Raw genomic sequence first — 15,145 nt, forward strand, 5'->3', positions numbered from 1 at the left:
ATGCCAGGAAGAGCATGCAACTACTTAAGAATGCGGGAAAACAGGCTGCTTAAAAATCTTAAGCAAACAATACAATTTTAGTATAGAATTTTAGTCCTTAACGTTTAAATCCCGAGTTTTCATATGGAGGGTGGGAGTGGGAAGAAGGCCGTAGGGATTTGGATGTGCTAATTCACGACGGTCAACACATAAAGGTCTGTACAGTTTACGGCCACGGGAAAGACAACGTCCCTTTTCAAATTCAAACTTGAGCACGGTCGTCAAAATAAACTAAAGCAAAAAGAAAACCTTTCAGCAGCCTAAGCTAAACTGGTTTAAGTATCTCATGAATCCCTGTGGCTGAAGGGGCTCCATCTTGCATGGGTGTTCTAGAACCTCGTGAAGGAAAACGTCTTTCCCAGTGGCCCACACACTCCTGGAGGTCACCGTATCTGCTTCATTGCTGGAATGAGCCTGAAGCCACTCTGACCCCTGCTACTTCTGGTAAGCCTTGTCACAGAAAAGACGAGCACGTCCCACACAATGCTTCACTGACAGGAGTTACAGCATGATTCTGATATTAAATATTGGCAAAGGCTGGTTTTGTGTCATATTATCCATGACCCATGAATTACTCATAAAGTGTCCTGTAAACAGGCACAAAAACAGATGATCTCAAATAGATGTCAAAATGGATATCTCATTATAAAGCTGGAGATTTTTTCTTCAACAAGAATTTTAATAAATCTTAACTCAGTTTAATACAAATATCCAGGTATCTAAAAATAACTTTGCTGACAAATATATACATCTAAATATTTACAGCTGCTAAAATATAGATAATAAAGTATTTTTAAAAAATATAATTTTAACTTTTTAAAATCTGTTTTTGAAAGAGCAAAGTTTAAAATGCAAAATTGAATGTTAATAATTACTTTCCACCAGCTAATATTGCTGGCAGATTCACAGACGAGCTTCACTTCCTCCCAGCCCCAGAGATGACAGCATGGAGGTTGGGGCTGGGAGAGACCTCATGGACACGGCGCCACTTGGGTTTAGCATCTGAGCTGACAAGCGCTGAGCGTGCGGCCCCCACACGCCTGGCCCAGGCACTCAGGGCCTTTACCACCAGTGCTCACACTGTTTATTTACACAGAAATAATCAGCTGTTTTAGATCAAAACCACATTGCATGGCACTGATGCCCTTGCTGGTTCTTGGAACCGTCAGAGGAATGACACGAGGACCCCAAGAACTGCTGGTGGTTTCCTGCAGATATGGACACGATTCTGTAAACACAGCCTGTCTTCCAACGGGCCAGCTCTACTTTGTGACTAATACCAAAAGCAGAACATAAACGAAAGGTTTTTTCCTTCCAGAATAACCAGGACACAGTGAAGCATTTGTCTTTTTTGGTTTGTTGAAAAGCTCCTTTTCCATCCAATGTGTTTTTACCTAAGTGTGTGTACGTTTTTGAGCTACACATGGAGGCTGACAAAAATCAAGTTAGAGGTTAAAAGCCTCTTTTCTGTTTAACTCACAATGTGTTGAAAACAAAAGGAACCCACAGAAACAGAGCTGGACCAGCTGGTGCAGCAGGAGCTCCCGGAGCCCCCGATGCTGCGTGGCCCAAATCAAAGTGCCTTGCGGTCACAACGACTCCGTGTCTGTCAGAAGCCTGAGGCTGGTTCCGTTCTCCTTCTCACACCTCATCAACGTGCTCTCCTTCCAGCAGCAAGAGCAAGTTTTAACTTGAAACTCTAGTGCCCATCAAAAAGCAATCACCGGAAAATAAAAAGGCACAGGACTGAGTGTTTAATGCAAATCGAAAAAAATAACCTGCAGGGAAACAAATAAATGATGAAGCAGGCCAAGCAATCAGCACCGAGAAAAAGAGAGACACAACAACAAAAGGCCAAGGCCCAGAAAAAACACCCCGTCTGAAATTCACATGCCGCAACACCCAGCAGAAATGAGTCCCTTTCACAGGGGAATTAAGTCACTTCGGTATAATTCTCAGAAAGGACTGCTGCCTACACTTGCTATTTCAAATCAAAGACACAGCCAAATACCAATAAAATCTTTCAGTAAAGTGTTCTTTGGAAATTAGACACTTAGGAAAAACTGTAAATATATGTACCTCACAAAGAAACAAAGTTTGACCACTGGAAGGGAACCTATTCAATTCTAAACTCTTCCTAAATGCAGTTGCTGAATTTAAAATCTAACAGTTGGGTATGAGACTCCTGGTGCTGGAAGAGATTAAAATAATGATCATTCGTGATTCTCTAAAATTTCAAAACTTTTGCTATCACCCTTATAAAATGGTGTCTGTTGGAAAAGTGTGACTTTCAGAGAAAATATGTGTACAGCTTATTTGGGAATGTGAAGAATGAGATCAGTTCAAAAGGACCTATTTCAAAATGTGGATGCTCAGGAGAAGCTGTAAAACTGATAGGACCACATGCTTACAGGAATTCATTAAAATAAGAGAGACCACAAATATTCACGAGTGACTTTACAATGTAAAGCCACTGCAGGAGAAAAACATACTGACGTGGTTTGGATGTGTCCCCTCCAAATTCCATGGTGACACGTGAGCTCCAGTGTTGAAGGTGGGCCTGCTGGGAGGTGTCTGGGCCATGGGGCAGATCCCGTGGGAATGGCTTGGTGCCCACCTCGTGGTGGTGAGCTCTTGGAGATCTGGCTACTTAAAAGGCCGGGACCTCCACCTTCTCCCGCTCTCCCTCCCTCACCATAGGACGCTGGCTCCCCTGTGCCTTCCCCAAGAGTGGAAGCTTCCCGACGGGGCCTCACCAGAAATGGGTGCTGGCGCCATGCTCCCTGTACAGCCTGCAGAACCGTGAGCCCAGCAAACCTCTTTTCTTTATAAATTACCAGCCTCCGACATTCCTTTACAGCAATGCAGAACAGACTAACACTCACAGAGAACAAAATCGGTTTATAACATTCCTTTTTAGTTTCCACTTAACAGACTTACAAACAGAAAAGTGATTAGATTTTCAAACAAGAGTTGGCAGGCTTTTAACATCATGTTTAAATGAAAAACTGCTACTGAAAACAAGACTGGAAATAATCATTAGTAGAAATTTCCAACATGGCCAGCTTGGAGGTGCTTGCTCCCTGCCTCCTTCACCTGTCATATTAGAGAAATCTCTCAAAACATTTCCACTAAAACCACAAAACACACACAAACCACATTATTTCATCAGTTTAGAGAAAATATCAAAATTCTGCTCTCTCAGTGAACGGCAGCTCTAGCTGATCTCTTTTTCCTCCTACATCTGCCTGTCTCGTTGTAATAGGCATTTTAAATTTAACATTTATTAGGGTTATTGTATTTTTTGAAAATCTGATAGTTTGAATTTTCTTTTTTTCAGTAAAAACTACGTTAAATGCCTGCTGAAAATATGCTGGCCCAGCCACAGCTTTCTTTAAAATGATAATCACTGTGGGATTTTTTTTTTTCATTTTATCCCTATAATGAGGCAAGGTATTTAGCCTTTGACTATAATCTAGAAATAAAGGAATAAACTGGTAATAGAATTACATCACTTCACAAGAAAGAAAAGTTCAGAATGTTAATTCAATGAGTAGTAGATTCTTGAGGAGTTTCATAACAGAATGACAAATGGAAAAATAATTGGCTAATACTTAAGCAGAAGTGGGCAAGCTTGCTGAAATATCAAAAAGAAAAAACAAAAAACAAGTGCTCGACATCAAACCAGAAATAATCCTCAAATGGGACATCACCAGAACCTCACGCCATGACCGATCTGACATGGGATCCTCACGTAGGAGGTGAAAATACACCAAATAATCATTTTCTACTGGAACTCTAACCCTTCAACAAAGAAGAAAGCCGGGCACCTGCAGGCCAGCTACTCAGGATGCTGCGTCAGGAGGATTACTGGAGAACCAGCCCGGACAACATAGTGAGACCCGATCTCTACAAATAAAAAAGGAGAAGAAAGAAAATATTCCACGCAAACTTTGCCCAGAGTTTCTCCTTGTAGTTTTTTAACCAGCATTTGTCGTATCACGAAGCGTTCACAAACACCTTACCTTAACGGGCGGCTGCAACAGTTTTCATTAAGCACTGGTAAACACACCCAGCGGGATGCGAGCAGCCCAGGGGCTTCCGGACAGGCCGGCACTGCCCCGACGGGGGCGGGACCTCAGAGCAGCCTACTCAGTTCTCGGAGTCAGTTTCTCACCAAAACAAGACTGGGCTAAAACACGCTGAGAGGTCATTGGGAAGGCCATTCAGCAAGCTGCTTTATGAAAATCAGGAGACACCAGATAAACTACACCTTTTACTCCAATATTTTTATTTTTTCCAGTTTCATTAAACATTGGCTTTTTCATTAGATAGGTCCTGAATTCAGCCCAAAGAACTTGCAACCCATAAGGGATTCCACACCGACAAGCCCCATGTTGTTTGCAAGGGCAGGTTACGCTCACTGAGGAACGCTATCAAAGATGTGGAACCCAGAAACCGGGAAGCAGCTGTACCTCCTGCACCCACGCCGCCTCGCCTGGACCACGAGGGAGCCACGGCTGCCCCACTGTGGCCTCCTGGACCCCACTTCTTCCCTGCGCCAGCCACGAAGGACCATGTGGTCCTTTTTGGGTGCTGTGGTTTCTCGTCCCACACCCTGACGCGGTGATGCCTGCTCACCTGCTGACCCCTCCGGCTTCTGTACCTGCTGTCCCCTTCGGTTTCCGTGCCTGCTGTCCCCTCCGGCTTCCTGTCTGCTGTCCCCTCCGGCTTCCTGTCTGCTGTCCCCTCCGGCTTCCTGTCTGCTGTCCCCTCCGGCTTCCTGTCTGCTGTCCCCTCCGGCTTCTGTGCCTGCTGTCCCCTCTGGCTTCTTGTCTGCTGTCCCCTCCGGCTTCTGTGCCTGCTGACCCCTCCGGCTTCCTGTCTGCTGTCCCCTCCGGCTTCCTGTCTGCTGTCCCCTCCGGCTTCCGTGCCTGCTGTCCCCTCCGGCTTCTGTGCCTGCTGTCCTCTCCGGCTTCCTGTCTGCTCTGCTCTCACAGGCAAACGGGTCCCCTACCTCCGTGTCTCCTGCACAAAGGGGACAGGACCAGCGGCAGTGACCAGCTCGTGAGTCCAACAGAACCTTGCATGTGATCGGTCACCTGGCTGGGTCCTCACGGTGCTGCCGCCCACTTTACAGATGAGCCACCTGAGCATTAGTAGAGTGAGCTCTGAGGCAGCAGCCCAGCAGGACTGACCTCAGTGGCCGTCCCCATCGAGACCTAGGCCTGCTGTGCACTGAGGCGCCGGCCGTCAGGGACGGGCACATTCGGCATCCACCACCTCCTCGGCCCACTTCCCTCTCCAGCTGTACACCAAGCACGACTCTCTCCCAACCTGCAAGGAGCCGAGACTGCAGCTGCCCCCATGTCTGAGCAGCTCCTGCAACCCTCCTCCAGCCGTCGCAGTACCGCATCTCCTCATCCCCACGTGCGCTGGCCTTGCCATCCCTGCACCTGCCCTTTCCTGCTGGGGCCGACCCTCACCCCCCAACCTCACCATGCACCAACACTCCCACAGGGCCTGGCTAGCACAGCGCCTCTTGCTTTGCCAGGATTCTCTAAACCTCCCTGTTCCATGAGGCGGATTCCTTCCTTCCTCTCTTCCCTCCTTCGTTCATTCATTCAGTCATTCACTTGGGAAGCGCTCCTGAGCACGTTGTCCTTCCTTGAAGATGGGAAAAGAGGTGCCAGCTCCTGTTCTGGAGGAAGGATTCTACCGCATCTGAGTAGAAAATGTCAAAGCCACACGTGTCAATGAACACAGCCCCACTTCTCCTGCAGCACAGCAATGACTCCTGTCCAGTTCTGCACACAGTCCCACACACGGGGCCAGAATGAAAGTCGGCCCCAACAGAGTCACCAGGCACCCAACCAGACCAACGCCATGCTGTAAGAAGAAAAAGGGGCCTCTTTCCAAAGGAAACAAATCCGAACTGGCATCTTCAGCTCTGGGACTCCAAGGGAGAGGCAGGTATCACAGGCAAGTTGCAGGGTACAGCTGGGAGATGCACACACCACACAGGGACACACCCAGACACGCATGTACAAACACGCCACACGCAGACACGTGTATGCAGGCACACGACACAGGCGCACATGCATACACAGGCACACATGCATAGACACACAGGAAAACACACAGACACACATGTACACCCATGCCACAGGCAGACACGTGTACACAGGCACACAACACACAGGCGCACACACATACACACACAGGCACACATGCATGCACATATACACAGGCAAACAGCCAGACACTCATGTACACACACGCCACACAGAGACACGTGTACACAGGCACAAGACACACAGGCACACATGCATGCACATATACACAGGTGCACACACAGACACACATGTACACAAGTGCCACACACAGACGTGTACACAGGCACATCATACACAGGCACACACATGTACATACACAGGCACACACAGGCAAACAGATATGCATGTACACGCACACCACACAGACACATGTACGCACACACACATACATGAACATGGACACATGGACACACACCACACATGCACAGACACAGACACCACACAGGCACATACATATGTACACAGATACACATGCACACACATGTACATACACATCACAAGCAGACATGCATGTACACACAGACCACATGCAAAACACAACATACATACACCACAGAGGCACACTTACATACACACCACACACAGGCACACACATGCATGCACACACATACACCACTCAGGCACATACACATGCACACACGTACACATACACATACACACACGCACACCACAAAGGCACACACATGCATGCACAGATACACACTACACACACACCTGCACAGATGCACACAGACATGCATGCACACATACACCAGACACGTGTGCACACACAAAGGCATACACAGACACGTGCACACATAGGAACAGCGGCACACATACATGCATGCACATTGACAGTATGCACACACAAGCTCACAGACCCACACCTACACACAGACACCTCTCCCGGACTACCAGAGCTGCAGGAACTCTGGCACCAGTGCCAGCACCGTGGACAGTGCCAGCGATTCCTGGCGTGTGAAGTTGGGGCAATCCACTCCTTGAGGTGCAGGAGAAACCAGAAGATGACAGGGAGGTGGCGAACAGGAAGTGTGACTGCTCACAGCAAGGCACTGGCAGCTCCAACTTCATCTGAGGAGTCTCAGGAAGACAGAGGCCGCCTGCCTGCTGCAGACCCCTTGGCCCTGGAGGATGCACCTGCAAGGGCGAGTGAAGCTGTCCTGTGCATGCAGCAGTCACAGCAAGAATGGATTCTTATTAAAAAGCATCCAAGCATCCCGCGCTCCAGCACATGTTCCCCAGGCTGACACCAGGCTGGGTGCCTCCCAGGAGGAGGCCTCTGGGACAGGGCTCTGTGGCCTTCCCTACAGAAGGCCCAGCCGGGCCAGCAAGGCCGGGCCAGCAGCATGGTGCCCTTGGAGCTCTCTCCTCGACGCGAGCGGCTGGCACCACTGAACCACCTTGATGGGAAACTGCAGGACAAGGAGTCAAAGGACTGGCCTCGGGGTGCAGTGAGACGAATGCAGGGGGCGCTGCGGGGCAGGGACTCTGCATAAATCCAGGGGCGCATCCCCCCACCACACACACAGCAGCAGGCGGTGAGGACAGGCCTGATGCAGTGAGACAGGGAGCGGCCAGACAGCCTGACACTCCTCTGCCTGCTCAGGGCTGGGCCCTGGGACGGGGCTCCCGCCTCCACAAGGCTGTGGTCCTCACCCCAGCATCTGAGGATCGCCTCTGCCAAGCAAACCCCACGCAAGCTTTGCCTCCTCCGGAAAGGTCCCTGAAGCACACATGGAGTCAGGGAGAGGGCCAGAGCCAAATCCCTCACAATGACCAACCACCAGGGAGGAGGCTCCACTAGCCCAACAGCAAGACTCCGCCCAGGCAGCAGGGACACAGTCATCGTCTCGGGAAGGAAGCAAGGAGCAAGTCCTGTATGGCTCTGCTCACCAACACGAGATGTCCTGACAGGCACTGGGAACCGTCCAGGGAGGAGGAGGCAGCAAGGCTCAACCCGGTCAACGCCAGACGCAGTCACTCCTTCCAGGAGTCACCCGGGCAGCTCCTAAGGTCGTCACCCACCGCAGCAGGCCCCTTCCTCGAGGAGCACGCAGCCCCTGGGGGATCTGTGACACTGGGGGCCTCCCCAGTCCACTGCAACCCCACTCCAGGCTCCCCTGACTGCTGGCTACCCTATATGCCAGAAACACCCCGACCTGAGCTAGCACTTAATTACATGCCAGATATTCACCCAATCTCCCTGAGTAGAATGGAGGCCATAGTGCCCTTCCCCTTCCTGGGACCCTCTTCAATTAGGAGAGCGGTTCATGGTCGGAGCTGCACAGCACCTCTCAGAGGCTTGCAAAGTAGGCCCAAGAAACATCCTCCGGTGCTATACTTAACACTAGCATAACATAGAGCACATTTGAGGAATTTTTACTCAAGTGGTGCTGCTTCAAAGGCAACACATTCTTCCCATTAATCCTGCAGAGTTTTGCTACACATTGTCACAGGGAAACTGTCACATTAGCAGGTTATATTGCCTAGCAGAAACAATCTACTTCCAGGAAAAAAAAAATGCTTAGAATCACTGTTTAGCCTGACTGCCAACCTTTCCACCTCATGTTTCTTGGTCTGTGCCAGGGCCAGGCAGGGGAGAGTATGGGCCCCTGGATGTGTCCTCTGTCAGCAAGCACTGCTCTAACTCCAAGCACAGTCTCAAAGCACAGCAGAGCTTCACTTAGCTCGGGGAGGGAGGGATACCGTGCCTGATTCGCTGCCGCAGCCAGGGCCTGAGGGGCTCTGCCACACTCAGCAGATGCTCCGCCAACATCCGGCGGTGAATAAACGATGCCAAGTCAGTTCTGCGTGGGGTCTGCTCCAGGACACGCACACCTGCGTCTTGTGGCACCTGCCTCCTCTCCCACCATCAACAACAGCGCCCAACCCCCATCTGCAACCACCCCACGACCCTGAGCTGGACCTTGGGAAAAGAGACATCGCTGCTAGGGGACATGCCAAGCTCCATCGCCTCCTCCTGCGGCACATTCCCCTAACTTCACTCGTTGCAAGCCACGCAGAAGGGAAATGCTCTGAAGAAGACACACACCCCAGTTTCCTGCTCCATCAGGTCACAAATGCTGGGAAGTTTTATTCCAGCTAAATCCTCCCTTCAGTGCCTCTCAGAGCCTAAGTGCCACTCAGCCGATGGGCTCTTCAGGTGATCTTGAGGAAGACACACAGAAAACTAATATTTTCTTTCCCACCTACATTTTATACTTTTGGGATTTATTAATCCATCCTTCCAACCACAATGTCCTTAAACAACGTAAATTTACTTGACCATTCTGTCACATATCCAATAGGAAAAAAAGGCTGTTTCGAGGGAAGATGATTAGTGAATGACTAAAACAATTAACAGCTTTCATTCACTTTAATTTAGTGAATGGAGAAAGGTTTTTTTTTAAGTTGATTAGGTACATTACAGATGCTATAATAATTTCTTGCGTAGAGAAGAGCACTTATTTCAGGCTTAGAAGAGTGCAAACATTTGAAGGAATGTAAGAGAAGAGTGTGTTGTGGTTTAAAACAAGGAAAAAACCTGCAGTAGCAAGAAGCCCCCCACCAAGAAGGCAGGCACAGCTTTGCAGGCAGCTGACCATCAGGTCTGCTCCTAAGAACCTGGACACTGAATTCACAGCCTGCCAGCCCTGCTTCCAGGAGAGGGTCATGAACAAGGTATTTCTGGTGCTCATTAACATACGTGAATGTCCATTTTAGAGCCTAACATCTGACTGCTTAAAAACTCTTAGGTCATTTTTAACCTGTGAGCTGATCAGGTGACAATTCCCTGGCCCTGAAGGAGAGGGGGAAGCCCACGTGCAGTGTGTCCCTGAAAAGGAAGACTTGAGACCATATTTTTCTCCACATTCTGCCTCACTGAGAAATTTTTTCTTTTTAAGCAATTGTTTTATAACTATAGTTTGCCATTATCTTTTCATTTCAAAGGGAAAAACATGATTATCAGTTTTAAACATAGAGAAGGAAAAAAATTCATCAGCGCCTGAATTAATCCAAGTAACACGAGATTCATGTCAAAAACCGCCACTCTTTTCATTATAATGATGATTACACGGTGAGGGTAATGAGCTGGGGTTTGCAGGAAGCAGGAGCACGCTTTATTTTCTAACACTTCCGTTCTAAGGCACGGCCAGGTTAACCAATTCCATTTCTTCTCCTCCTGTCTTTGGTACTAATGCTATCACAGAATTTAATAAGCACTAGGATGCGCCCCACACCTTAGGTCCACTGAAGGTGAACACCATGACCTCCGTCTCTCAAATGAGGACACAGTGGCTCTGGGAGGTTCTGCTGTACTTTTCGGTGAGGCTGCCGGAGCCGGCTGCAGCCCCACCCCAGAGCCCTGGGCTAGGACCCCTCTGAAGAGCTGAGCGGCCCCTACTCACTCACCAACAGGGGCTCTGCTAAGAACACGAACCCCTGGCTGGGCTCGCCCCCGCCCAGGTCCCCAGACACCAGGTGGGGCCTGGCAGGGCCGGCCCGACCAGCAGCCATGCAAGCAACAACACGGGCGAGGGGTGGGCCGCGGTCCGGGGTAAGAGCGGGGGATGGGTAGGGACTGGGGTGGAGGTGGGGAGTCGGTCTGGGTTTGGGGTGGGGCCTGGAAAGGGGCCGGGGTCGGGGTCCCGAGTCAATACCGCGGTCTGAGCCGAGAGCCGGGTCTGGGGTCTGGGCAGGCCTCCGCGCCGCACCCACCTACCGTGCTTCCTGTGCGCCGCCATGCGGGACCCGGCCGCGGACCTTAGACCACGCCGCGCGGCCCTGACCTGAGCGCCGTGCCTTCCGGGTTCCGCCCTCCTGGGTCCGCCCACAACAGCAGGAATGCCCAATCCGAATACGGGACCCCGCCACGGGCGGTCAGTCAACTACATCACGGCCGTAGATTGGCTGATATCGAGTCTGTAGGCGTGTCGCGAGGCTCCAGACCCGCCTCTGGGAGCCTCGCTGTGAAGCATGCGCGGAGGGAGGGCTGCGGGGGCGACGGCGCGGGCTCTTGGGGACCTGAGGACGCTGTGGGAGCGCTGGCGGCGACTGCTCTACGCGGTGGCGGAACTCTGGGGGCGAACGCTAGGGAGGGCGTTGTGGAGAAGAGGGGAACGGAGGGCCCCAGAGGAGAGGCGCCCACCCCCAGCCCCACGGGTGCACCTGCAGATCCCCAGTCCCCGCTTCGCCCCCAGGCACCTGCCGGACACAGGGAATGGCCAGGGCAGTGCCCCCGGCCCCAAGGCACCTGCAGGATACAGGGAGTGGCTAGGGCGGTGTCCCCGGTCCCCAGGCACCTGCGAGACACGGATAGTGGCCCTGGCTGTGACCCCAGCCCCCAGGCACCTGGAGGATATAGGGAGTGGCCAGGGCGGTGACCCCTAGCCCCTAGGCACCTGCTGGACACAAGGAGTGGGCAGGGCGGTGTCCCCGGCCCCCAGGCACCTGCTGGATACAGGGAGTGGCCAGGGCAGTGCCCCCGGCCCCCAGGCACCTGCAGGATACAAGGAATGGCCAGGGCGGTGTCCCTGGCCCCCAGGCACCTACAGGATACAGGGAATGGCCAGCCGGTCCCCAGACACCTGCTGGACACATGAGTGGCCAGGGCGGTGACCCCAACCCCCAGGCACCTGCTGGACACAGGGCATGGCCAGGGCGGTGTCCCTGGCCCCCAGGCACCTACAGGATACAGGGAATGGCCAGCCGGTCCCCAGACACCTGCTGGACACATGAGTGGCCAGGGCGGTGACCCCAACCCCCAGGCACCTGCTGGACACAGGGCATGGCCAGGGCGGTGTCCCTGGCCCCCAGGCACCTGTGGGACACAGGGAGTGGCCAGGGCAGCGACCCCCACGTCACCCCGGCTTGCCAGACCCCTTCTTGTCTCCCTGTCCAGCTTCAAGGGCCTCTGCCTTCCCGCTCCACCCCCTCAGGACCCTCCTCCTTGAATTGGTTTCTTCCAAAACATTTCCCAAGTGTGTGCCAGGCGCTGTTCCTCATGTGGGCTGTCTCAGGAGAGGAACCCACGGAGATGGGTGTTTTGGAGGAAAATGAAGCTGGTAAGGCCTAACTGTAGAGTGATGGGCGTGGGCTTGAGGTAGGTGAGGGAGCAAGGTTGGGGGTGCCCAGGGAAAGAGAGCCCACAGGAGGGAAACGATGTCCCAGGAGAACGGCTGCCCTGTTTGAGTTTGGGGACCAGAAGCAAGGGCAGGATAAGGGGAGCTCAGATCAGGAGGAAAGGAGACCCAGACCCAGGCAGGGTCTGCAGGGAGCCTGATAACTTTGCATGTTCCAAGAAGCAGGGTGGAAAGTTGTTACACGATGTAGAGCAAAGGGGTGAAATGATCTGATGAATTTTCTTTCTTTTTGGGGTAGACAGGGTCTCACTCTGGCCCAGGCTGGAGTGCAGTGGTGCCATCACAGCTCACTACAGCCTCCAGCTCCTGGCCTCCAGCAATCCTCCCACCTCAGCCTCCCAATGTGTGGGATTACATGCGTGAGCCACTGTGCATGGCCTGATGTACATTTTAAAGAAGTCATTTAGCCTTGTGATGACTAGAGTTGCATGGAAGGAAGTGTGGAGATTTCATCTGCTGCAATAAGAGATGCTGACAGCTCACATCCAAGTGGTGGCGCTGGAGGTTCTGGGTGGGGGGGCTAGTTGGATTGTGGACATGTTTTAAGGTAAAGCCAAAGAGATTTTCCGATTGATCAAACTGGGCTGTGACAGAAAAGGAGAAATGTAGAATGGCTGTAAATTTTTCGTTTGGAAACTGGAAGGCTGGAGTTGCACTGAGGAGGTGGAGAGCCTTCTGGGGATCTTTGTTTGGTGGTAGTGTGCAGTTTTAGACAGGTCAAGTTTGAGGTGCTCATAAGATGAGTAAGCATATGAGGTCATGAAGGGAGCAGGCGTGAACTTTAGAAAGTGGTCCAAGGAATAAGCCCCGAGGGGCTCTGGCCTTTGAGAGGTGGGGAGATGAGGGGGCCCAAGCTGTGGTACATGAAGGGTGGCCAGGGAGAAAAGGAAGGTCCTGAAGCCAAGTCAAAGGACCATTGGTCTCCAATGATGTGGATGAAGCAAGAGGAGGACCAGTGATGTACGGTTGCATTTGTCAAGGGTAGGGGCCATCAGGGATCTTGGTTACAGGAATTTTGTTGAAGTGGTAGAAGCAGAAACTTGATGGAAATTCATAGAATTTCGAGGAAAAGTTAGACATTGACTGTACACCATTCTCTGGCGGGACCATGCAAATGGGGCAATAGCTGGAGGGTTTTTGAAGACAGAACACATACACACACACACAGACAGAGAGAGAGAGAGAGAATTTGACCTGATCAAATTGCTGTTGAAAATGAGTGATGCAGGAGGGGAAATAATCCCTGTAATGAGGCTGCATCTTGAACTTGTTCTCCACTTCATCATTCTCACCAGCACTCAAGCCCACTGTGGATGCCCCCATAACAAAATCCTCCCAGGAAATAATGTATTTTTCTCCAGCCCTGTTTCTTTAATCTCTCCCACACTCAAACTGGCGGAAAGAGTTGATTACAAAGCCAGTCTCCACTTTGACGTCTTCTGTGGACTCTGTGACCCCATCCAGCTTTTCTCTCCACCCCTCCACTGCACCTGCTCCTGCCAAAGTCCCCAAGGCATCCATGTCCCCAGCTCCAACACACAGTTCTCAGTAAGCATGTAACACGCTAAGGCCTCCCAGAAGTGTCATCCAATTGCTGGGCCAAACTTGGGGGTCATTGGTGACTCTCCTCTTCCTCTCTTCCTGAATAACCCATCCAGAAAAATCACATCAAGCGCATTCTACTTGCAACGTGTCTTACTTCCACTGCTGAGTTTGTGTCTTCATCATTTGTCACTACGATTTCTCCAGCCTTTTTTAAGTTGATCTCTGAAATCCCAGGATTTCTCCGAGCATTTTTAAATTGATCTCCTCAATTCCACTCTTGTTCCTCACTCCCATCCTACCGACATTTCTTCTTATAGCAGCCAAAATGGTCATTTTAAAACCTCACTGCCATTCAAAAATCACTGAAGGTGGACCATCCAGCAACAGGATAGGGAAGAAAAACCACACAATCACATCATTAGATGCAGACAAAGCATTTGACAAAATCCAACACCCATTCATGATTTAAAACCGAAACACCCTCAGCCAACTATGATTAGAGGGTAACTTCTTCAATTTGATAAGGGACACCTACAAAAACCCTAGAGCTAACAGCATACTAAATGGTGAGAAACTAGAAGCTTTTCCCACTAAGATCAGGAAGAAGGCAAGGCCCCCCTCTTGCCACTGCTTCTCACTGTTACACTGCAAGTCCTGGCCAATGCAATGAGACAAGAAAAGGAAATACAAGGTATACAGATTGGGAAGGGAGAAATAGAAGTTTTGTCTGCAAATGACAGGATTGTCTATGAAGAAAATCTCTGCCTTGATCAAAATCCTACATTATAATTCATTGTATAGAGGATACAAATCAAAGCCCTTAAAATGTCCTGAAAGACCCCTGAGTTTTTCTCCCGTCACAATCATGTGGTCCTTTACTCCCTCAGTTTCAGTTATTCTGATTGTTCAGTTAAAGGAAAATGTGGCCAGGCATGGTGGCTCATGCCTGTCATCCTAGCACTTTGGGAGGCGGAGGCAGGAGGATCGCTTGAGCCTGGGAGTTGGAGATCTGTCTGGGCAACATAACAAGCCCCTGTGTCTACTAAAAATACAAAAAGTTAGCCAGGCATGGTGGCACATACCTGTAGTCTCAGCTACTCAGAAGGCTGAGGTGGGAGAATCACCTGAGTCAGGGAAGTTGAGGCTGCAATGAGCCGTGACAGCACCACTGTACTCAAGCCTGGACAACAGGAGTGAGACCCTGTCTTAGAAAAAAAAAAAGGCCAGGCACAGTGTCTCACGCCTGTACTCCCAGCACTTTGCGAGGCCGAGGCGGGTGGATCACGAGGTCAGGAGATCGAG

General features: G+C 51.0%; 1 protein-coding gene across 6 annotated transcripts in view; it reads right to left on the bottom strand.

The window, feature by feature from the left end:
* The window catches only part of ERICH1 (glutamate rich 1), a 63,813-nt gene extending 52,808 nt beyond the window's left edge, over nt 1–11,005 (bottom strand). For 5 of the 6 annotated variants that reach the window (XM_063709012.1, XM_063709011.1, XM_055347998.2 and 2 more), the window contains exon 1: nt 10,879–10,986. In XM_063709012.1, coding sequence (XP_063565082.1) covers nt 10,879–10,900 — 22 coding nt within the window. In that variant the 5' untranslated portion in view covers nt 10,901–10,986. Of the gene's footprint in view, nt 1–10,878 lie in introns of all 6 variants that reach the window. The other variant, XM_004046567.5, reaches the window with a different exon arrangement.
* Between the last annotated feature and the right edge of the window lie 4,140 nt (nt 11,006–15,145).

The sequence above is a fragment of the Gorilla gorilla genome, chromosome 7 (genome assembly GCF_029281585.2).
Source record: "Gorilla gorilla gorilla isolate KB3781 chromosome 7, NHGRI_mGorGor1-v2.1_pri, whole genome shotgun sequence".
Taxonomy (NCBI): domain Eukaryota; kingdom Metazoa; phylum Chordata; class Mammalia; order Primates; family Hominidae; genus Gorilla; species Gorilla gorilla.